At 41.8% G+C, this 24,153-nt stretch overlaps 1 protein-coding gene across 1 annotated transcript in view; it reads right to left on the bottom strand.

The window, feature by feature from the left end:
* CLSTN2 (calsyntenin 2) overlaps positions 1-24,153 on the bottom strand; it is a 593,278-nt gene that overhangs the window by 344,822 nt on the left and 224,303 nt on the right. Inside the window, exon 2 of the mRNA XM_012664412.1 lies at positions 14,744-14,866. Coding sequence (XP_012519866.1) covers positions 14,744-14,866 — 123 coding nt within the window. The remainder of the gene's footprint in view (positions 1-14,743; positions 14,867-24,153) is intronic.

Genomic DNA, 24,153 nt, shown 5'->3' with positions numbered 1-24,153 from the left:
AAAGACAAGTTACAGGTTGGGAAAAAATATTTACAAACCACATATTTGACAAAGGACTATTATTTAGAATATGTAAAGAATAATCAAAAAGTAACAGTAAGAATATTAAAAAATAACAAAAAACCCAATTCAGTTATGAAATGGATAAAAGACATGAAGAAACATTTCATGAAAGAGAATTACACACAGAAAATAAGCACACAAAAAGGCATTGACAGCATTAGCCATTAAAGAAATGCAAATTAAAACCACATTGAGATAACACTGTATACCTATCTGAATGACTATAATAAAAAATAGCTACGATATCAAATGCTGTTGAAGATGCAGAGAAACTCTATCGCTTATACATTGTTGATGGGAAAGTAAAATGGTGCAGCCATTTAGCAGCTTCTTAAAAAACTAAACATGCAACTACTATATGACCCAGCAGTTGTACTCCTGACATGTAGTATCCCAGAGAAGTGAAGACTCACGTTCACATAAAAGCTTGCACATAAATGCTTATAGCAGCTTTATTCATAATAGCCCCAAAATGGAAACAACCTAGATGTCCTTCAGTGACTGATTAAACAAATTGTGGTATAGTCATACCATGGACTACTTACTACTCAGCACTGAAAAGATGTACTATTCATACAGGCAACAACCTAGCTGAATTTCCAGAGAATGGTGTTTAGTGAAAAAGGTCAATTCTAAAAGGTTGCTTACTATGTGATTCCATTTATGTAACATAGTTAAAATAACTAAATTATTGAAATGAGGACAGATAGTGGTTACCAGGGGTTGAGGAGAGGGTGGCTGGGAGGGAAGCGGGTGTGGCTATAAAAGGGTAACACGGTGGAAATGTTCTGTATCTTGACCCTACCTATGTTACTATCCTCATTGTGATACTGTATGATAGCTTTGCATGATGATATCCCTGGGGAAAACTGGGTAAAGGGTACACAGGGTCTCTGTATTACTTCTTACCACTGCATGGAAATTTACGATTACCTCAAAATAAAGAATTTAGATTTTTAAAAACCAACCTTCTTTAAAAAAAAAATTAGCCATTGCTGAGTAGCAGCAGTCCCTCCTGTTTGGTTCACTACAGTCCCTTCCAGTCCAAATTTCCCTTGGCCAGAACTCTTCCTCCATTGGCTACTTCAGACCTATGAGTAGTGATCTGGGAAACACAGAAGCTGGGGTGGCTTTGCTGCCACGCACGCCAGAGGGCCTCCATGGGGCAGCTTTAGCCCCTGAGGGTGCAACATAAGCAGCAGGGATGAGACGTTCCTGAGCTCCACTGCCCCTCTCCCCTACCCCCATGCTGCTTAGAAATAGGTTGTAAGCCACTCAGTCCTTTTCAATTAAAATCAACAAATATTTACTGAGAATTTCTAAGGTAGATGGTATGCTAGGACGTAGGATATTTGAGCCTGCTCTGGTATAAGAAGCAGATGATTAAACAGATTGCATTGAAAGTGCAGCAGAATCCAGGGCTCAGCCCTGAAGCAAACATGTCCAAAGCAGTAAGAGAAGGCGATAGGTCAGCTTAAGCATGGAATATACAATCTGTCATTCATTCAACAGATTTTAATTGAGCCCCTACTCAGGGCTCAGTGCCAGGAACACAAAACGGATTCAGACGCTGCTTTTCGAGACCCTTGGGAAGGCAGACTCACAAATAGACATGTGCAGCCCACTGTGGCAAGGGCTGGGGCAGAGGACAGCACTGAAGGAGCTGTGGCCACAAGGGTGGAGGCCACGAAGATGCCATTAGGAGAGAAGAGTCCATCTCACAGGATGTCAGTGCAGGACCCAGTCCTGAGTGGGGTGGACATAGGGCTGTGATCTGGGGCAGGCACCTCTCACCACTCCCTGCGATCTGGCTGCACACACTGGGTGGCCTTTGGCTCAGGACCCTCTTTGTAAATCAGTTTCAGATATTTATAGTCATGTCTCATGGACTGGATGTGGGCAGGAGAGGAGGGGTGAGAGGGAAGGCACAGTGGAAACCAGATAGCAGGCAGGAATAACTGAGCTCTTGAGAGAAAATAAAGCACTACACACGAGAAAGAACTGAGACGGTGGAGGCCAGAATCAGCAGCGAGACTCGAGTGGAAGGCTACCTACCGCAGGACTGCTCAGACCTACGTTTGAATACATCACTCACACCTCAAACCTGGAGGACCCATCCGTTTCTAGACAGGGAGGACTTCGTGGTAAAACAGAAACAATAGTATGACTAGGAGTCCAGACAACTGCTCTGAGGGAACCCCTGAGCAAGGGTAACTGGAAGAAGAGGCTGGGGAAAGAGGTGATTAAGAGAGGCCAGCGTGACTCAGAGCCTTCCACGTGGGCTGACCCAGGGAGGACACGTGACCCAGCCTCTTGGTGGGCCGATGAGGACAGCATCAGAGTAACAAGCATGCAGAGGCAGGCAGTGGTCACCAGTGGCAGAGGCTGAGACAGAATACACCCCAATGGCATGGCCAGCCCTCACTTCCCCAATTTGTTTTCTTTTTCTTTCCTTTTTTGCCCTTCAGAATTTGATATTAGTATTATTAATGTGCCAAAAGAACCCCCGCCACACTGGGATTCACCTTTCCACTACAAAAAAATACAAAGAGGATTGTATTTTAATGAAGTTCACAGCCACCCAAGCCTAACATTGCAAGTGACGTCATTTATCATGGCGCTCAGCTGTACCTTAGATAAATAATAATAATTTCTGAAGTTTGTAGATCATATTGAACTTGGCTTAATATGCCCTCTCTCCAAACCTCTGAAAGGATGGCTCATAAAGAAGTAATTAGTTTATATAGACTGTCAAGGTTCATGGGGGACAGCTGGCCTTTGATGCCTTGTCTATGATTACAGGCAGCTACAAGATAATAAAATCAAGCTCTGAACTCATGCCAAAGTATTCAGTGATCTCGGTCTGGACACTCTGCCAAGCAGAATGAACTATAAACGCCTCCTTGTACTCCCATTCTTTGAGCTGTGATCTCAAATAAGTCTAAGGCAGTTAGAACAAACATGCACAGGCCCAAAATTCCTATTGGGAAGGGATTTGAATTGGTATTAACTCGCCTAAGCTTGGTTATTAAATGGTACATTTCCTGACAGTTGGATTTGTTTTTCAGTCATCACTGAATTTGCTGTGATGGGCACCAGTCATGACTTTTTAAGAGGTTTCCATCAATGTTTGCAAATTCTCAATTCATCTCTATTTCAATTCTTCTCTATGCTGCCACATTATCTGAGCTTTCTTGGGCTCTTTGTTCTCTTGCAGCTCAAACCACGCCTTGCACCCTCCCACTCCCAGTACAGTAAATCATATTAACAAGTGGTTTTCATTATGCCTCTTTGGTTTCCAGGGACAGAGACATACTCATATCAAAAGATAAGAGTGGATAAAAATGCAGCTACGAGGATGATTTTACAAAAATCTAGAATCACCAACACATCAGGACAACTCAGGAACTGAGGCTACTGTTCCCTTCAGGACCACTTAGAGTGTCTCCCTTCTGGGCATATCTGCTTCTTTCTGGGACCACCTGCCCTCCCCTCATTCTGCTGACTGTTTTCATGTGTTATGGAAGCTTCATCTGCAACACTCCACACTGCCTTGGCCCCTCAGCACCCAAACAGGAAGCAAATGGCCTATTTGATGTCTTCAATCCAGGTAGCAAATCACAGATTATAACTAGCCTATTTATTGGCCACCTTGAATTGCACCCCAGGTTGGATCACAGCTGGGTAAGGGGCTGGGTCATGGGGCTCAGAGTTTGGCCGCCATGGGCCGTGGGTGGGAAAATACCACAGACATGTGTATATCATACTTGTCAATAAGGCATGTCATAGAATTGTTTTTCCAACAGAAAAAAAGGTGCTTTGGGGGTTTTGTTCTTCACTTTTTGTTTTTCCTGATTTATTATATAAAGACCTGACCTGGGAAGCCCAGGTTAACCATTGCTTTCCCAAAGTTGGACACTGATGTGAAGATGAATGAAGCTAAGAGTTTCCTTAAGGACGGAGTCCAGGATGCTGACCTCAGGAGCACTGTGCCGGCTTCCTCTGAGCCCACCAGAACTGGGATGTAGCAGAACCAAATGACAGCCAGGGGAGGAGGAGCCAATGCAGCAGTAGAGAACAGTGGCTGGGGAGTCCCTTTTAGGAGCAGAATCACCCTGAAGATGGGGGCCCCTGGCAACATTTTTTAAGCAGGATATCAGAATCACTGCAGCTAAATGGCCAAACAGTGGCAGGTGTGTCCCTCCTGGGCTCCTTTTCAAATGGGTGTGTTTATTGAGGTTTTCCTTCCCTGGGTGTGTATGTGTGGGAAGATAACTCATCTTTTCAGTTCACAGATCTCTGGATCAAGAGGAGCTACACCCAGCTCTCACGAGGATCACAAAATCTTGGTCTTCAAGCCAGATACCATCCTTGTATGCAGCTTTTGGGGGTCCTAGGACAGGGTGAGCATATTTTACATGAGGAAGGAATGAATAGTTGTGACCTGAGGCAGGCTGTGGTAGAATGGGTTGCATAATGATCCTTCCCTCTGTGCCCTTTGGTAGTCCACCTCTACACTGACTCTGGGATGGGCTATAGGGCTTGATTTAGCTAGTAGGACAGTAACAAATTTGTCATAAGCAGCTGCTTGCAAAAGTGCTTGCACATTTCTGCACTTTTGGCTTCTCACCACAGGAACAAGCTCAGGCTAGCCCGTTGGAAGAATACATGGGGGAGAACTGTGTCATCCCAGCCAAGGCCACCCTAGACCACCCTAGACCACCCTAGACCAGCCAGCATATAGCTGACCAACTAGCTGCCTGTAGACACATGAACCAGCCCAGCTGGGATCAGTTGAGCCTGGCCCAGATTGGCAGAGCTGCCCAATGAACAGGTAGACTCATGAGAAAGAAGTAATGGCTATTGTTTGATGCTCTAAAGTTTTAAGGTGGTTGTTGCACAGCAATACTTCACCGAGACATCTGGGTTAAAATTACAATTTTACAATTACTACTGGGTTCTGGGCAAATTATATAATCTGGATTAACCTCAGTTTCTCCTTCTATAAAACAGGGATAATGATAATGTCTATTTCAGAGGATGTTGTAAAAATTAAATGATATAGTGTATGTAAAATAGTGCCTGGTATGTAGTAAGTACTCAGTGAATGTTAGCTAATTTTCAGTGCTGTTGTGTGCAAGTTGTTTTCTGTACAAGGATGTATGACCAAGGGGACAAGCAAGGGCTGAAATCCACCTCTTTCTCCACTTGCCAAGCCATGTGCTCTGGAGTGAGACAGTGTCCATCTGTAAGAAGAGGCACCTGTTTCTAATTTGCACAGTTACCATATGGGCTGGCACCAATGCTGCTATTATTATTGATTTCATTGTTCATTTTTAATCTTGTTTTAGTGTAGTATTGTCGTTAACTCAGAGTCCCAGAAAACATGAAATTCCTACATTCAACTGCTTCTCTCAAGTTATCTCCTAGTGCCAGTCCCAGGTGTTCTAACCTGGGACTCCACACCCTTCCTGTTAGAGTGATCAACTCACTCTGGCTCACCAGGACCTCACATATTCCAGCAAACCCTTCAGTCTCAGGCAAACCAGGACAGTTTGCCTCCCTGATTGTCCGTTTCAACCGTGTTGGTGAGAAACAGTCCACAAGCAACCACAGTCCACAACCATTAGGTTCTCCCTCAAACATGAGTTTGACCTAGAGCGCGACCTAGCCAGAGTCTTCTCATGGAGAAGGTCCAACAGCCCTGAGCCAGCGTCACTGGTGGGTGTGAAGGCCCTACTGGCCCCACCCACACCTCCTTCCATCAGCCAGAAAACCAAGCCCTGCTCTGGGTCTTTACCTGGGACCTTCACGCTCTTCTCTGGCTGAGTGAAGCTCTCACCTGCCCTCCTTTCCCTGTGTTCTGGCTCTGAGTCCCTACTCCAGCCATCCTCTGGGGGTCATCCCCTTCAGCTTTCCCACATGGCCTTCCTGCCCTCAAAGTCCACCTCTGACTACTCAGCACAGGAGGAGCTCCATGTGTCTTTCCTCACAGTGTCTCCTGCTGCTGCCAATAAGCCCTTTCCAGCGAGACCCCGTGGAGAGGACTGGGGCACCAGGATGAGCACAGAATGTGATGGAGAAGAAAACAGTAGAATCCTTCAGATGAGATGGTCTACCCTGCACTTACCAAGGCTGAGCTGCCACACAGCAATGATGCACACATAGGCTTTGATATGAACAAAACCAAAAGAAGGCCAAGTATCAGGGGCTACATAGATGGGCAGCTTCAGAGACACTGAGAGACAGTTTTTGGTGATCAAGAAAAAGATGATGGACCCCAGGGATTATGTGAATGGCCCCTGTCCACCCAAGTGGGTGAGATCTGCCTCCTGGGCTGGTTGGCCATCAGCAGGAAGGAAGAGTATAAAATGTGAAAGGGAAAAGTTGGAATGAATGTGGTGCCCCTGGTAGAGATGGCCAAGAGAGGACCCCAGACACACCCCCCAGCCCCATATCAATCACTGTCAAGGCTGGAAGCTGTCAAACTGGCAGAAGAAAGAGAATGAAGGAACAGAGCCCAATCAGTACTTTAATTCCAGAGTGATGGATGCATCAGAGCTTTCTTCTCCCAGTCTGTTTGGCAGAGATTCTGTTGGCAGCACCAACAGAATCAGTTCTATGGGTGTTGCCATTGCAACAGCCTTGCTGCTCCTGGGGAATGACAGATGGACCTTTCCCTGTTATGCTCTCCAGAGATCACAAGCATCACCCTGACCAGGTTTCCTGGCTGCTGTCTCCTCACCCCTCAACTGTTTTAAGCTTTAAAGCAATTTCTGTCTTGCTCCTATGAGTCCTCAAATAGCACCTTGCCTGCCACTGGAGAACCCGAGATCAAAGTCACTGTGGAGACGGTGGAGAATTCGCCACAGGGATGGAGGCCTGAAGTTTGAGTACATGGGGACTGAGCCTCCCCTACAGGTGGCAGACAGGCGTGGGAATGCGAGTTCAGTTCTAACTTCCCCATCTAATCTGAACCCTACCATCGTCTCTAAAGTTGGCCAATCACAAATAGTGTGAGCAAAACACTTGACAACACAATCTAAATCTGTCACTAAAAAAAGAACACATCTGTTTTTTTTTAATTCACTATGAACTAAATCACAAAAATAAAATCCTGTATCCTATGCTTATGTAAGAAAGGCATTTCAAAGTTGCCCATGGAGGTTTTATTTTAAAAACAGGGAAAACTATTGTAAACAACCTAAATATCCAAAAATTGGAGAATGGTTAAATAAATTATGGCACATCTATATGATGTATAATTATGCTAACACCTAAGTAATATTTTTGAAAAAGTTTTAATCAACTTGGAGAATGCCTGTCAACAGTGAAAATACAAAGACAAGGAGCCAAATACACCATGATCCAAATTAATTAAAAATATATATATCTACACATGACTAGAAAGAGTCTAGTAGGATCTTAGGAGTATGGGTAAATTTTTTTCTATAAAACAAGGATGCTCACTGTCACCATTTCTATAGAACACAATGCTGGAAGTCCTAGCTGCAGCAATCGAGCAAGAGAAAGAAATTAATGGTATCCAAATTGGAAAAGAGGAGATCAAACTATCACTTTTTGCAGATGATATGATCTTACATCTACAAAACCCCAAAGATTCCACCAAGAGACTCCTGAAATTGGTAAATAAATCCAGCAAAGTCTCAGGTTACAAAAGCAATGTACACACGTCAGTAGCATTCCTATACACCAATAATAGTCAAGCTGAGAGTCAAATCAAAGTCTCAATATCATTCACAATTACTACAAAGAAAATAAAATACTTAGGGATATACTCAACCAAGGAGCTGAAAGATCTTTTCAAAGAGAATTACAAAACACTGAGGAAAGAAATCGCAAATGATATAAACTAGTGGAAAAACATATCATGCTCATGGATCAGTAGACTCAACGTTGTTAAAATGGCCATACTACCCAAAGTGATTTACAGATTTGATACAATTCCCATAAAAATACCAATGTCATATTTCAAAGATCTAGAAAAAAATAATTCTATGCTTTGTTTGGAACCAGAAAAAAACCAGAATAGCCAAATCAATCTTAAGCAAAAGGAATGAATCGGGAGGCATCACATTAACAGACTTCAAACTATACTACAAGGCTATAGTAATCAAAAAAGCATGGTATTGTCACAAAAATAGAGACATAGACCAATGGAATTGAACAGAAAACCCAGATATAAAACCATCATTGTACAGCCAACTGATCTTCGACAAAACAGACAACAATGCACATTGGGGAAAAGAAACCCCATTCAATAAATGGTGCTGGGAAAATTGGATAGTCACATGCAGAAGAATGAAACAGGATCCCTATCTCTCACCACTCACAAAAATTAATTCAAGATGGATAAAAGACTTAAATGTAATGTATGAAACCATAAGAATTCTAGAAGAAAATATTGAAAAAACTCTTCTAGATATAGGCCTAGGCAAAGAATTTATGACTAAGACCCCAATGGCAATTACAGCAACAACAAAAATAAATAAATAGGACTTGATTGAATTATTCCTTGTTCTTTTTAGTGATTTTCACATGTACTTGAATGAACAGACATTGGTCCATGTCTTTGTGCTCCTGGCCTATCTTGATTCAACTCTGTGAGGTCAAAGGCAGTGGCCCAGCTTATGGATTCCAGATGAGTCTGAGCCTGATTCTCTGCAGGGAGGCTACGGGCTGGCTTCTAGCTGAAGCCAAGTGCCTACTCAAAGAGCAGAGTGGAAAACAGGGAGCCCCCTGCCTTCTGGTCTGCAGGAATGGCCCCCAAACAAACGAGCTTGGAATGCAAAGGCACATCTACTGTGAGACTGATGTGTTTGGCTTCTCCGGGCCAGGACAAGAGGTCAGAGAGCCATGGGGCAGGACCGACTGAAGACGGCTGAGTCCTATGCCTAGGGTCCTGAAGGCACTGGAAGAAGGAGTGAGGCCATGGTTATATTTCACAGTGCCCCACATGGTGCTCATTCATGGACCTCTTGGTTTTTGCTGCTTCCACAAACCACAAACCACCCAAATACCAATTTACATATATTTTCCTTTAATGTCAGTTTTCTAAAAAAACTGAAATGAATGTCTGTAAAAAGAAAACAACTGAAATGAAAAGCTAGCAATATTTGCCTCAGATAGAAAGTAATTTAAATAAGATACAACAGAACTTTATTAAAATTCTAGCTTGAGGTTGTTGCCTATGGAAGACTCTGTGGAAGAGCTTGCTCCCTCTTTGTCAAAAGAGTGATTAGCAAGTGTCTGAGAGGTGTTCAAGATGTACTGAACCTCCTAAGGTGCACCTTTTCCCTTGACACACTCAGAAGGAGAACTTAAAGGGGAATGTCGTCCTCAGCATGGGATTCAGCATTCTTTAAAGCTATGTCCGGGTACCATGTAAATCTTCTACTGGCAATGAGATGTGTCTTACACACTGGACAATTGGCAGAGGAGAAAGATGGCGGGACTTGGCGTCTGGAATCCAGAGACAGGGCTGATCCATGCTGGCTAGGTAAGCTTCAACACTTTATAAAATTTCCCTATGATACAAACAGAATCATAATATCTGATCTACCTGTTTCACAGAGCTGGTGAGGTTTGGATGTAATTGTGTGTGTCTGTGTGTATGTGTGTGTGTTTATAATAAAAGGGCACATGATTTGCAATAGTCTGAAACTGTATCTTTCAACTAGTAGATTACTCTGTAAGGATAAATTACAGGTAGAATGAGAGAATATTTATTCCCAACTAACTGACATTTATTTGTGGAGTTCTGCTCAGCTTTCAAGCTACTTTCCCTTACATTATTTAACTGATTGTTCTCATATCACCACATAACCAAATGGTCTAGGCAGCATAGCTTGGTGGTACAATTGGGAGACTATATCAAACCTTAGAACAAACTCCAAACTTACTTTTTTCTTTTCCTTAACATCATCATCACAGATTATAATTGCACTATTGTGATCAACCTAAAATGAGTCAAACACTTGTGGCTTATTGATAATAATAATAATTGCAATTACTCTGATTACCCTCATTATCAACATTGCTGTGATTATCAGAACTATGATTTCTTGGATATCTACTGGCTGCCAAAGGGTGCTCTAGACATTGTACATTAATATCTTATTTAATCCACATATTAACACCAGGGGTAGGTATTATGATTATACTCCTTTTAAATGTAAGAAAACTGTCCCTCAGAGGAATTCAGAGACTTACCTGAGATTGTCTTATGAGCTAGCAAGTGGCAGGTCCTAAATGTAAAACTATGTGTGTCTGGCTCAAAGCTGGTGACTGTTCACACCCCTTCCTTCCATTCTCACTGTAAGACACCAGGGCTATACCAAACCTTCTGGGAGAGTCTCTGCCATCAGACACTTACAGATCCTGAGGCATGAGCAAGAACCAGGTGCAGGTCCAAAGACACGGAGGCAGATAGACTGGCAGACACTGAACATGACAGAGGTACAAACAGAATTAACCACGTGGGAAAGAGCATTCTTTGATGCAACCAGCACTATAACCAGCTAATCAAACCAGGCCAGATCACGTCCCAGGCAATTTTCTGGGCATCCTTCAGAGAGTCGCCCAGCCTGAGAAGTCAGCCAATTATGCCTGATCATTCTCTGCAGCCCTGTCCTTATAAAAGACAAGTCCAGACTGGCCCAATGTAGACAAATGAGCAAGTCTATCATCTCTGAAAGGCAATCTAATTCCCTTCAAATTTGAAAGTCTCTACAGTTTCCTAACAGGCCTCAGTGGGGCACAGGTAGAAATTAATAAGTTCACGGTGAGCCCAGCTTGCTTTCATTATCGTTTTTTGCCATGCAGTGGACAGGATTTTCATTATTACTCAAGGATTTTTCTGTATCTGTTTCTCTAAGAAGGTCAAATCTACAGAGCTCAGACACTGGGTTGAGAATCGAGTCAAGTCTAATGGGCTTGACTGCAGTCTGAGGGAGGTTTCATTGGCTGAGTGTCAGTACTTCACTCACCAGGTGGGGCAGGGATCAAAAGGCAATATCACCAGGAAAGGGAGCTCAGAGCAAGTAGGGAGAAAGCTCCATGCTAGCCTGCTCTGGGATACCGGGCAAATTGCTTAGCCTCTCCGTGAGTTAGTTATCTGCCCTTTGAGGCTGGAGGGAGGAGGGTCTGGAAAAGGAAACCCAAATTTATTAAAATTCTACTACATCTCGAATCATTGCAACATGTGTCAGAGACATTTTTTAAAAAATTCATCGAAACAACAAGCCTGCAAAGCTTATATTATTTTACAGATATTGATAGGAAGCAGCAATTCCATCATATCGTCCCTAAGTCACATCATCAGGATAAGGCACATGAAGGCCAGGGAACCATTGACTGCTCTGGTGTGAATGGGACTGCAAACTCACACAACTTTTCTAAAAAACAGCTCAGCATATTTCGGGAACTTTCAAATGCTTGACCAGTTCATTCCAATTCTGGAACTCCATCCAAACAATAGAATCTGAAATGTGGACACGTGTTATAATAAAATAAAATTGGAGATAGACATAATGTCAATCAATAAGAGAATGGTAAACAATAGAATATTCATTAAGTAGGAAATCATGCAGCAAATTGATCAATCACAGAAGAATATTTAATAAAATATTGTATTTTTATTAGCTTAGTGGGGAAAATAAGTTATAGTATTAAATATGTGATGTGATCACAATTTTTGACAAAAAAGAGTAGAAAAATGACTGGAAGGAAATACACTAAAATGCTAAAAGGTAGCTCTCTCTGAGGATATGAAGACATACTTCGTGCTTTTTGTGTGTGCTTCCTATATTTTCCACAGTTTCTACAATAAACACTTGTTATTGTCATAATCAGGAGAAATACCATAAAATCTATTTTATATCCCTGAAATCTGCATTTATATACAAAATGCAATCATGAGTTTAATTTAAATGAAAATCACTTGAGTTGTATATGATTTTTACTGATATTTTAGCAGAATCTATGTGTAAGAAATTTAAAAAAAAAATATTTCGAGAGGAGAAAGATAAGAGAAACAAGGCAGAGCACAAAGAGTATGATGAAACTGTCTTCCGCAAAGCTTGTAGCTCACCTCACAGGCTAAACTGGAAATAACGACCACTGGGAAAGGGGTGGGGAAGCTGACACAATACAGCAGCCATTGATAAGGGGGGACTCAAAGCTTCAGTTGACTTGGAGGAGTGATGGAGCTGGCAGATACGAATTTTTCAATTTTATGAGAATGATAAGGATCTGAAATAAATCTTCAGTATTTTCTTTTTAAGATAAATGCTTTAAAATAAATGCCTGCAGCATGGATGGATGGCTAGTGCCTGTGTCCTGTCTTAGAGCTGATCATAAATAACACTGAGAAAAATAGCTTTGGCCATTCTAAAACACACCTTTATTTTTTACTCTTAAGAGCTTGGGGGATTACATTTTGATACATTAAGCTATATTTCTTTTAAGGCATCTGCAAATAATAGGAGGAGTATAGGAATTTTCTTCAGATGGAAAAAACTATTTAGGGCTTGGCTTAGAAGTAAACCTCAGTTTCAAGATGTGCTTGAACGACTGTGGGCATATCCAACAGTTAGAATGCAAATTTAAGTTTAAAGGAATGTCATGGGTTTGAAATGTAAAAAAATTCTTTGGTGAATCTTCAGATAAAACTTGTAATTTTCCTTTAGCCCTAAAACCAAGACAGTTAAGTAATCTTTCATAAATCCAAACTTTCACATATCAGATTTGCTTGAGATTTTTTATTTTCCTATTCTAGTCTGCATATTAGAAAGCTTATAACTTTATTATAGAACAGCTTATTCAACTACATCAGTGTCCCTGTTAACTATTGGGTGAGTTCAGGACTACGTAAAGGGTAGATATAACACATGACAGACATATTACTCATCTCATAACGTGTTAGCCTTGATACACTGAAATGACTTCATGACATCTGTTTACTTCCCCTTTCATTCGTCATTGGTTTTCTCTGTTACTGTGTTGGAAACATGAATGAAAGGGCCTGCCTAGTGGAGGGGCCTCTGCACACAGGCCGTAAGAGAAGGGGCCAAAGGAAGCTGGGGGCACACGCTCAGAGTGGGGAGGAAGACACCTCTCAGCTCTGTATCTCAAATCCTATTCATCAAGATAAACCAGAATCCTGCATTTTTATGCTAAATCTCCCAGTTTCTAAATGTTTGCCTTTACTTTTTTAAGCACACAGTGCATACCAAGCCAAACATTTTCATGACCCAAACATTTTTGCTAATATTTATTTAAAAAGCTAATTTCCAGGGGTTGCTAAGAATTGTCACTTAAGCCTGGTACCATATTCGCTATGTCCAAGAAGGGGGTGTGCTGGAGTATTCCTAGGCTGGCAAAGGTTTGGGGGAGATACCTCCTCTTTTGTGGAAAAGACAGCATGGGGCTTATACTTCCAAGTGACATTCAGTTAAACTTCTGAGGATGGTTGGGAGAGGTATGGAAATGCCCCAGTTCAAAACACCATGGAAGTCACCCTTGATGGCTATCATTCTACATAAAACAAAGGTAACGCTTTCTTCCGAGAGTCGAGAGTATCTCCCCCGTTCTCTGCAACAATGCTTATGGGTTTATCTTCACATACTGCTGGATTTCCCCATTTAACCCACTGCATTTTCTCTTTACTTTATAATACTCTGTAATGAAAAAAAAGGTCTTCACAGAGCTTAGCTCTTAGAATTGCAAAAGAACCTATTTTTTCTGCCCAAGTAGCTCATAATGTAGCAGACAAACTGTCAGAAAAAATAGACTTCATACTGGTGAAAACCTCAGCCTGGCACCCATCTATCATAAAGCAATCTTCCAGAAATCTTGAAAACCTTCATTAAATTTCCTGTCTTTCTCCTGACAGTTATAAAATGTTAACAATATTACTCATGATGCAGGCATTGTCAGAAATCCTTTGTCCAATCCCTCCTCCTGCTGCTATCACTCATCCTGCTCTTTGCCAAAATCCACGGAAACATGCGACCTAGCCGTATTCCTCACCCACCCTTCCTGGAGCCTGGCCCTTGAGGAAGTCAGAACAAGAAGCAGGGGTAGTCTTGATGACAGTGAGAAGGCTCTCTAGCCACCAGATGCAGAGGGCAACATGGCACTGCCTTTGGAGTCCCCTCCAAAAGCCACACTCCCTTGGAAGTTCAAGGGCAGGACTCTGTCCCACCTTAGCAAATATTTCCTGGGCCTTTTTTCTTTCCCTTTTCTCTTGCCAATTTACCCAGCTACAAGTCTCCACCTATCCATGATATATGGGTAGTGAGGACAGAGGGTCACACATCTTATCATGTCTATGGGTCAGCTCTCTAGGGGAAAACTCCCCTAAGAATCTTACCAGCCCAACTTCTCCAACTCCAGGGTCAGTTCAGCAATTTACCACCCCTCAGAAGATCAAAAAACGAGGGTCTTACATGGGAGACAATGTGAAGGGAAAAAAACACACAAGGAGAGACGGAATCCACACCAGAAATAAGAAGAGGCATACAACTTCAACATCGCAGGCTGACCTAGGAGATGCACAGCTGTGAACAGCTGTAAAGCCCCAGCCTGGGCTCTGGGGAGGTTTCCCAACACGTGTCCAAAGTGAGCCAAGCCCGACCACACTAAGCCGTCACCTCACCTGCAAAAGGAACTGGTGCATCTTTATCCAGGGCTACCAGAGGTGGGTCCAAAATGACCGTGTCATTGTTCTCAGTTATGACTCCATGATACGAAGTCTCGATCCATGGCTTGTGCTTGTTGACTAGAAAAGAACAGGGAAAAAACACAACAAACAAAAATATCATTTGAATAACTAACCCATAATAATAGTGTCAATATTGTACATTTGCCCAATCATAGACTCTCATCCAACAATCCCATGAAGGACACAGAGCACGTTAGTTCCCTTTACACCCAGTGAAGCTTCAGAGAAGTGCAGAGAGGGTCAACAACTCACCCAGGCACACGCGAGTCAAGGGACAGCCCCTAGACACAGACACAGTCTTTCGTCTATAAGACCACGGGTCTTTCGCCTCACCAAAATCCCAGTATTTCTATTTCTGGATGCCCAGTATAGATCTATATTATTAAGAATTGATTGAAAGCTTTAATTTTCAAATGCTACTATTAATAGATGTTTCAGAGTTAAATTTCATTATCAGTAAATAAACCAGCAGATTATGGCTGTGGGTGCTGGGATTTCTGACATCAACTTAATCTGATCCACCGTTAGGAACAGTTACTGCGTTTTACTTACATACATACGTACATGTACGTATAGGTACCAATATATATGTAAAGATGCAACAAATATTCGAGTATTTGCTGATCACTTAAAGACCGTGTCTATCTAAATGGTCTAAATTATCTAGCAACTTAAGTTGCTCCTTAATCATTTGACCAGCTGAATGTGTGCTCTGGACATAATTCTATTGAATAGGCCCCTAGGTTTAATTAAGGGGGAAAAAAGATTGTTTCTCCCAACAGCTGCAAATTATTTACATTGCATTTGTGTTGATGGCTAATAAAAGAGCAAAGGAGTGTGGGGACAGCCCACATTATCTAATGAACAATTAATACACTTAAAGTACATATCGGATGTATGTTATTGGTTGAATTATGTCCCCCTCAAAAAAGAAAGGTGCAGTCTTCACCCCCAGTACCTTGGAATGTGGAATATTTGGAGGTGGTCTTTATAGAAGTAATCAAGTTAAAATGAGGTCATTAGGGTGGGTTTTCATGCAATGTGCCCAGAGTCATTATAAAAAGCGTATTATAAAAAATTCATTTTAAAAAACTGTGGCATAGACACACACACAGGGAGAAGGCCGCGAGAAGATTGGAGTTGTGCCGCCACAAGCCAAGGAACTACCAGAGCCGGGAGACAGCTTGGCACATATCCTGGCCAAGAGCCTTCAGAGGGAACGCAGTCCTGCCCACACCTGTTTCAGACTTATAGTCTCCAAAAGCATGAGACAAACATTTCTGTTGTTCTATGATTCCCTGTGTGTGGTATTTTGTTACAGCAGCCCTAGCGAATGAATACAGTATACTTATGTCAGCAGGTGCTAATGGAGGGTAGATCATTGAAATAAGACTTGCACCAGGATTTGGTGTAATATTCCCAGGTGAGCATCTCATCTGGTGAATGTTGGGTCTCTGCCAGTTCCTTCTCCTTGTCTGGTTTGATTCTGGCCCTGCTGACTCCGATCTGGATAGCTGCAGCGGCTGGTCTCTCAGTAGGAACTCTTGTCCCACGTCAGTCCACGCTGGTATCAAGAATGATCTTTCTAAAACATTAATCTGATTACTCAGTGCTGAGCTGCTTGACTTCTCATTTTTTTAATCCTCACATACCCTCACAGAAGTCTGAGTGTAGAATAGGTGTTTAGAAACAAAACAACAGGTTATTGGGAGCCCTAGAATAATCAAAGTTGTTCCAGTGCCAGCCCTCACACCCTGCTTCACAGTTTAAAAGGTGTGGTCACATACCCAATGCTCCCCACAGCAACCTATGAGGCAGGCATGATCACTATAAAGATGAAGAAACTACTTCCATGAGGTGTGACTTTCCCAAGATGATCACATGGTCAATAATCAGTAAGTGGAAAAATCAGAAACTCGTTCCTACTTTGTGATACCCAAAAAGCATGTGCACACATATGCACATTATGATATATATGTAATACACATTGTACTGTATATATTTTATATATTGCATTACAAAGATTTCAATAGCCATAGCAAAGCAAGAGCTCATAGAATTGAGAGCAGCTCTGATGCATTGACTGCTGTCCCCTTCCCACCCCATCATCCTTCAAAGGGTCAGCTAAGAGCTGCTCCAGGACTGGTGGTAGCCTCAGCCTGGGCCACCATTTGCTGCCTCTCACCCATTCCACAGCAATCACGAACTAACTGAGAAGCAGTCTAACAGGGCAGGGATAGAGGCCTTGCTATTCTCAGGTCGTGGCCCCTGAGATCCATTTCTGCGGTTGGATCGTGCCCAGGGCAGAGAGTAGCTCTGCTGACTGCAGGTGTGGAAGGGGCGGTAGGCTCATGCATTCTCAGGTCTTGGCACTCAGACCAATGCTTCATTATGGACCCTGGAAGAGTTAACAGCCACCCTGGGCTGTCCCCACGCTCCTTTGCTCTTTTATTAGCCATCAACACAAATGCAATGTAAATAATTTGCAGCTGTTGGGAGAAACAATTAATCTTTTTCCCACCCTTAATTAAACCTAGGGGCCTATTCATTAGAACTATGTACAGAGCACATGCCAGGAGCTCACCCAGTGTTTCAGATTCTCTGTGCCACTTGGCTCTGTGGCAGGCAATGGGATCCAGAGGCACCATTCCTGGTTTTGTCCTGGCTTAGCCACTTGCTGCTGGGCCTAGGTGAGTCAGGTGCTCTCAGAGTTTCAATTCCCACAACTGTGGAATGGTGGTGATGATACCATCTACAGGATTGTCCTGTCATTCACATGTCCTGTGCTAGACAGAGCCTCTACCCTTTCATTGCTCAGACTCACGGCCTGCTCTCTGGGCAGTGACAGTGTCTCAAGGAGAGGTGGTTTATAGACCAGCCTTAAAGGTGCAGTCGTCTCCACCTTAGTGGAGATGGGCTGATTTCCTTCTAGCCACAGGCCTGCCCTCCCACCCACTCTTCTCTATCATTGCTACAGGTAGCTGGGTACCTACCACATAGTAGGCATTTTACACACATACATTCATTAATTCTCACAACAACCCCCTTAAGTAATATTTTATGTCTCATTTTGCAGGTGTTGAACTGAAGTTCAGAGGGGTTTATATGTTTCCATTTTGGAAAATAAAAATGTTAACGTCCCTAAAGTTTTCTCACTTCTCTTCCATGTTCTAACTTTCCTCAGATTTACCTGGACTTTTGCTTTGTCAAGGTTGATAAACATTTGCATTTTTGATATGTAAGCAAAATTAGGTGTTCTATGCTTTGTCTATTGATCACGTCACCAGGGTAGGAAACCAATAACCTACATTTACATTATTTTGATTATTGTGGCAAGTATTATACAAGAATTTCTTTTTCCTCTTAGTAGCCCAATGGTCATTTCAAGGACAACATTCCTTGCATCCAGACCAACTGGATTCTTTATTCTTTCGCTCCATCAAATGGCTGAATCTTGTCCATTTTTGTTTGCATTACATTTAGAAGCCGCTTTCTTTGTATGTTTTTTTGTTTTCTGAACTTAATGGTTGCCTTTTTATTTCTATTGAGCAATAAAACATAGGACTTCCTCTCCACAGCTCAACTATGTTACAGCTTTTAAATAATTCCATCCATTATTCATTCCTCATTTGTGAAATGAAGATACCCATTTCTCAGGATCGCTGTGCAAACTGCATGACATAAGCTAGTACCCCTGGAACAGAGTAGGCATTCAAACACTCTTAAGTCCCTGAGCCCATCTCATGACCTGCTGAAGTATGGCCTTGAGCTTTCAGAAATATTTAGCCCAGCTTCTTTCATTCAACAAACATTTGTGGAGTATTTAAAATGTACAGAAAACATTGAGGTAAAATGGAAAAAAAGTCCTTGAAAAAAGAATTTAACAAAATTTGACATCCATTTAAAATTAAAACTATCACAAATGATAAATAGTAAACAACTTTCTTAATCTGATAAAAAACTTTTACAAAAACCCATAGCTAACATCGTACTTAATGGTTAAAGAGTGAATGCTTTCCTCCTAAGATCAGAAGAATACAAGGATGTATACTCTCACCACTTCTATTCACATTGTACTGGAGGTTCTAAACAGTGCAATAAGAAGAACAATATCAGAATGGAAATGAAAAGGTAAAATGGTCATTATTCACAGAGAACATGATCATCATTGTAAAATTCTGTGAGATCAAAAATGCTACTAGAACTAATAAGAGGTTTAGGATGATCACAGGATAGAAAGTCAATGTATACAAATCAATGGTATTTCTATGTACTAGCAATAAATAATTGGAAATTTAAATTGAAAAATACTGTTAGCATCAAAAACATGAAACAATAACTTTCACAAAATATATGGAAGATTTGTACACTGAAAACTCTAAGACAGTGCTGAAAGAATTTAAAGACTTGGAGAGACTTTAATGGAGAGATAAATAGTGTTCATGATTTGGTAGACTCAATATAGTAAAGATGCAAATTTCCCCCCAAATCAATCCACAGATTTAATGCAACTCCAATCAAAATACCAGCAGGATTTTTTAAAGGATAAGCTAATTCAAAAATATATATAAAAATGCAAAAGACCTGACAGCCAAAATAATTTTGGAAAAGAAGAACAAAGTTGGAGGACTTACACTACCTGATTTCAATACTCATTGCAAAGCTACCCTAATCAAGGCAGTTTGGTATTGACATAAAGATAGACATGCGGATCAACAGAAAGAGCAAAGAGTCCAGAAATAGATGTATGCATGTGGTTGAATCATTTATGACAAAGGTTCCAAGATAATTCAATGGGGAGAAGGTTAGTCTTTCCATTAAATGCTGCTGGAAAATTTGGATATCCTGTGCAAAAAAAATGAACTTCAGTCACACTGCACACCATATACAAAAATTACTTATAAAAGGATCATAGTCCTAAATGTAGGAATAGTTCTAAATGTAAATGTAGTGCTAAATGTAGTCCTATATGTAAAATTATATTAATAAAACCTTTAAAAGAAAGCATAAAAGAAAATCATAGTGTCCTTGGGTTAGGAAAAGATTAGAAAGGACCAAAAAAAAAAAAAAAAAACAACAAACCATGAGCCTTAAGAGATAAAATTAATAATATCAAACTTTGTAAAGATTATAAGCTTTTATTTTTTGAAAAACACAAAAAAAATTTTGTAAAATTTTATAGACTGGAAAAAATATTTGTGAAACATATCTCATAAATATATATGCAAAATACATAAATAACTCCTGTAATTCAATAATAAGACAAACCAATTTTTAAAAATAAGCGAAAATTTGAAGAGACCTGTCACCAAAATAAGTATATGAGCACCAAATTAAAGCATGAAAATATTCTCAACATCAAGTCAACAGGGATATGTAAGTTAAAGCCACAATGGGCCACCACACCACCACCTGAATGGCTAAAATAAAACTGATAGTACCAAGTTCAGATGAAGACGTGAAGAAACTGGAACTTTTCTACGTCGTTGGTAAGAATATAAAATAATACAGGCAATTTGGAAAATGGTTCAGCAGTTTCTTATAAAATGACTAAGGAATTTCATTCCTAGAATTTACCCAAGAGAAATGAAAACATAAATTACACAAAAAGACTTGTATGTAAATGATCATAGAATCTTTATTCAGAATATGTAGTGCCAAACTGGAAACTAAAATGGTCATCAACTAGTGAATGGAAAAATAAATTGCAAGATACCCAGATAACAGACACCTACTTGGCAATAATAACAAAAATCAACTACTGAGCCATGTGACGAAATGGATGAATCTCCAAAGAATTTCACTGGTGAAATGAAGTGAAAGAAGTCAGACACAAAAGCCTGCATGCTATTTGATGCCATTCACATGACATTCAAGAAAATGCAGAAGTATAGGCACAAATAACAACAGATCAGTAGTTGTCAGGATTTGGGGGTAGGCTGGGGTTTGATTACAAAGGGGCACAAGGGAACATCTGGATTGTGGTGGTAGTTACATTTCTGCATGGGTGCATTTGTCAAAACTGATCCAACTTCACACTTAAAATGGGTGAATCTTATTATGTGTAAATTATACCTCAATCAATGTGGGCCAAGAATAGTCTTTATCCTCAAAGGACTCTCAGACTAGAATGAGATCCATGACAACCAGTGATAGTAAGAGGTAGGTAAGAAGAGGATGAGCAGAGTGCTGTAGAAAAGAGAGAGGCACTATCGTAGCCACAGTAATTCAGGATCAGCTCCTGGAGAAAGTAGATTCTAAGTCATGAGCAGTAGGAATTAAGCAGGGATAAAGTATACGGAAGGCTCCTGACAGAGGACTGTGAATGGGCAAAGGCCCAGTTAGTAAAAGCACTTAATATACCTTGGGGAAAATGTGAATAATTAGGTTTGGCTGGAGAATAAAGTTTGAAGGAGAGCCCAGCCACACGGCTGGGCTGATGGACAGCACTCACATTACCCAGGGCTTATTGGCATGCACAGAAATCATCCAGGAGCTACTCCAAACCCTGGCCTCATGGGGTGCTGGAGAACCATCCCTTTCCAGAAAGAAGCAGTTGGTATTGATGCTTGTGGCTTGGCTGCTATTCCTTATTTAATCTGTTCCTTCCCCTGATGTTCTCTCCCTGAACAAAATGCTGTGCCTTTTTCTTCCAATAGACTGAGGCCAGTCGGCTCAGGCTTTGCTCCATTTGGATGCTACTTCAGAAGAACAGACTTTTCATTAGTTCTTCACAAAATCATGTCCCCTTCTTGAGCTCTGCCATACCATGCCACTTCAGTACCGCTTCTTGCCTCTGCCTTATCTCTTTTCTATGATGTTTCAGCATCTGGAAAATGCCTGTGTTTTTGCACTCATGCAGAGGAAACACCAGTGTGATATTTCTGCTCCATTTATAGAGAAATTAGGTCTTGCCCCCCCAGTGCTTCTTTAACTAGAGCACAGATGCATTTCTCAGGAGAGCCCCTCAGCTCTCTTCTCTTTGCTTCCACCTCCGAAAAGTGCATTAATGCTCCCCGTCCAAGCTGCAGGGCCAACTGGCTGATGATTTATTTGCCTTTCGAATCTTTATGCTTTCATCCCAAACTTGACCCTTCTGGCCGCTGCTAGCCCCTGAATCCTCAGAACGCCAATACTTCTCGCTGGGTAAAAGCAAACTATGAGTAAAAAACATGCTTTCCTAACTGAAAAATGCTCCAGAGTGAGGTTAACTATACTCTAGTAGGTATATTATTCCAGAAGTCAGGCTGGTATTTTTGTCTGCCATGCTCGACTTACCCTTCTGACCTGATCCCCTAGTAGAACTGCTTAGATGGGGGTAGATATTGGACCCATGGGGAATTGATGAGTGTAGCAGGTTGGGCCAATTGATTTTTATCTTGAAATTTTCATTTAACAGGCCCAGAAACAACAGTTTGCTTGGCAATGGGCACTTGAGATCTTGAGATGAAAGTTTATAAGGAGTTGAGGTGGCATTCATGCAATGATCACTCAACGTTTAGGGGAAGCTGAAAATCCATTAAAATCAGAGAAAGTCAATATGCCAGGGGACACAAGATTTGGAAGTAGATAGGCAGGGAAGAAACGCACCCCAGGTGGCTGTAGGAGATTAGAGGTTGGCCCTGAACTCTTGTTTTCTAGCCCGGGGCCCTGCTTACCCTTCAAGACTCATCAGCCTACTTTTCGGTATCTGCAATTGCCAAGAAAACCCTTTAGTAGTTCTTCCCTCAACCACTATTTCTTATTTGTATTGGCTTGAGGAGGTGTCTGTTCTTGCACTAAAATGATCCCTAACTACAATAATTATAACAGCATTTTAAAAATATTTTTATTCCCTGCTTTAGAGTGAGGCAGGGATAGGCTCCGTCTCCAAGCAAACCTGATCCTGCACTTCCTAGCCTAGGATCCTTCAGCAGCTCTTCTGCCCCCCATTACAGGATCAGACGAGGCCACCCAAGGCCCCAGCTCGCTTATCTCCCCGGCCTTTGCCCTCAGTGTGCTGTCTACTCTGCTCACATTCCCTACTCCTGACTGCTGCCTGTTTGTCCTTCAAGGTTCAGCTCCAGCTCCTGCTCCTCCAGGTGCCCTCCTCTGTTCCCCCCTGTCACTCTTATGCCACAGATCTACTGCATTGCCATTAGCTATTTTCTTGTCCCTCTTTCCTGTGGAACCGCGAGCCCCTTGAGGGGAAAGCAGCGCCCTAGTCACGATGTCCAGTTCCCAGCACAGTGCCCAGCACACAGTAGGTCGCTGGTAAACGAGGTGAGCACACCTCTGCCTTGCTAGCACCTCCAATACCTGGAGCAGTTAGCAGCACTTTGATTCCAGCGAGTAGGTATTTCTATATCACCCAAACAGAAAGAGGGTGTGCCTCTCATGGATCTTAGGGTGACATTTACCATCACTTAATTAGAGGCAATGTATATAGCTTGCTAGAGGTACCAATTAGAGAGTTTTAAATATAAATCCCATGTGTATGACTCACACATTCAAAAATCCACAGACGAGACTTATATTTCACTGTTTTAATTGGGTTGAAAAAGTATTTGAAGAAAAGATGACTGATTCATTAATCCTAACTACTTGGTAGGTGCTTTCATTGGGAGCAGAACATTGTTTTCCTTCCTTTTCTCCCTTTTTTCCTCCTTTCTTTTCATCCATCCACCCATCCACCCATCCATCATTCCTATTTTCAAAATTCCTTTCATCTATCATTTTCTATCTTCAACTACTCAATTATTTGTAGTCTGGACACGCTCAATATCATTAACTAAATTGCTCCAGCCTGGGGATGAGCTATGTGCCAACATCCCATTGGGTACTGGCACGTGAGCCAGGTGCAGGGCTAGGAGGAATTGTGCACTGGGGTGCCATGGAGTCTTACAAAAGTGGGATTTTAAGCAGTCGCTATACAAGCCATCTGGATAAAGCCAAATGGCAAAAGCTCACCCTAAGACAGGCCCTGAGGTTGAGTGCAAGGCGTACTGGGTTTAATTTCAAAGTCCCAACACCGCATACTAACCAGATATCTTCGCCGAGTCTTTCAACTTTGCCAGACCTCCAGTCTCCTTTATGAAATGGAGATAATACCCATTCTGCAAGGTTGCTGGAATCAGGTAAAATGAGGCCCTGAGTTAGAGTTAACTCACTGGAAACTAGCACCTTATAGTCCCCAGCAAAGGCTTTTCGATTCTGAATCTCGATATCCACAGGCTGGGATCAGGCCCTACAGGGGACCCAGTGTCCCAGATAGATGTGCCCATGAGGCAGCCCATCTCCTGTGGGGATGGAGACATAACAGAGCCCGAGGCTTAACTCCCCAAGGCTGGGAGGATTAGATGAAG

Source organism: Propithecus coquereli, unplaced genomic scaffold (assembly GCF_000956105.1).
Source record: "Propithecus coquereli isolate 6110/MARCELLA unplaced genomic scaffold, Pcoq_1.0 Scaffold12, whole genome shotgun sequence".
In the NCBI taxonomy this organism is placed as follows: Eukaryota; Metazoa; Chordata; class Mammalia; order Primates; family Indriidae; genus Propithecus; species Propithecus coquereli.
This window is presented reverse-complemented; position numbering and strand designations above follow the sequence as displayed.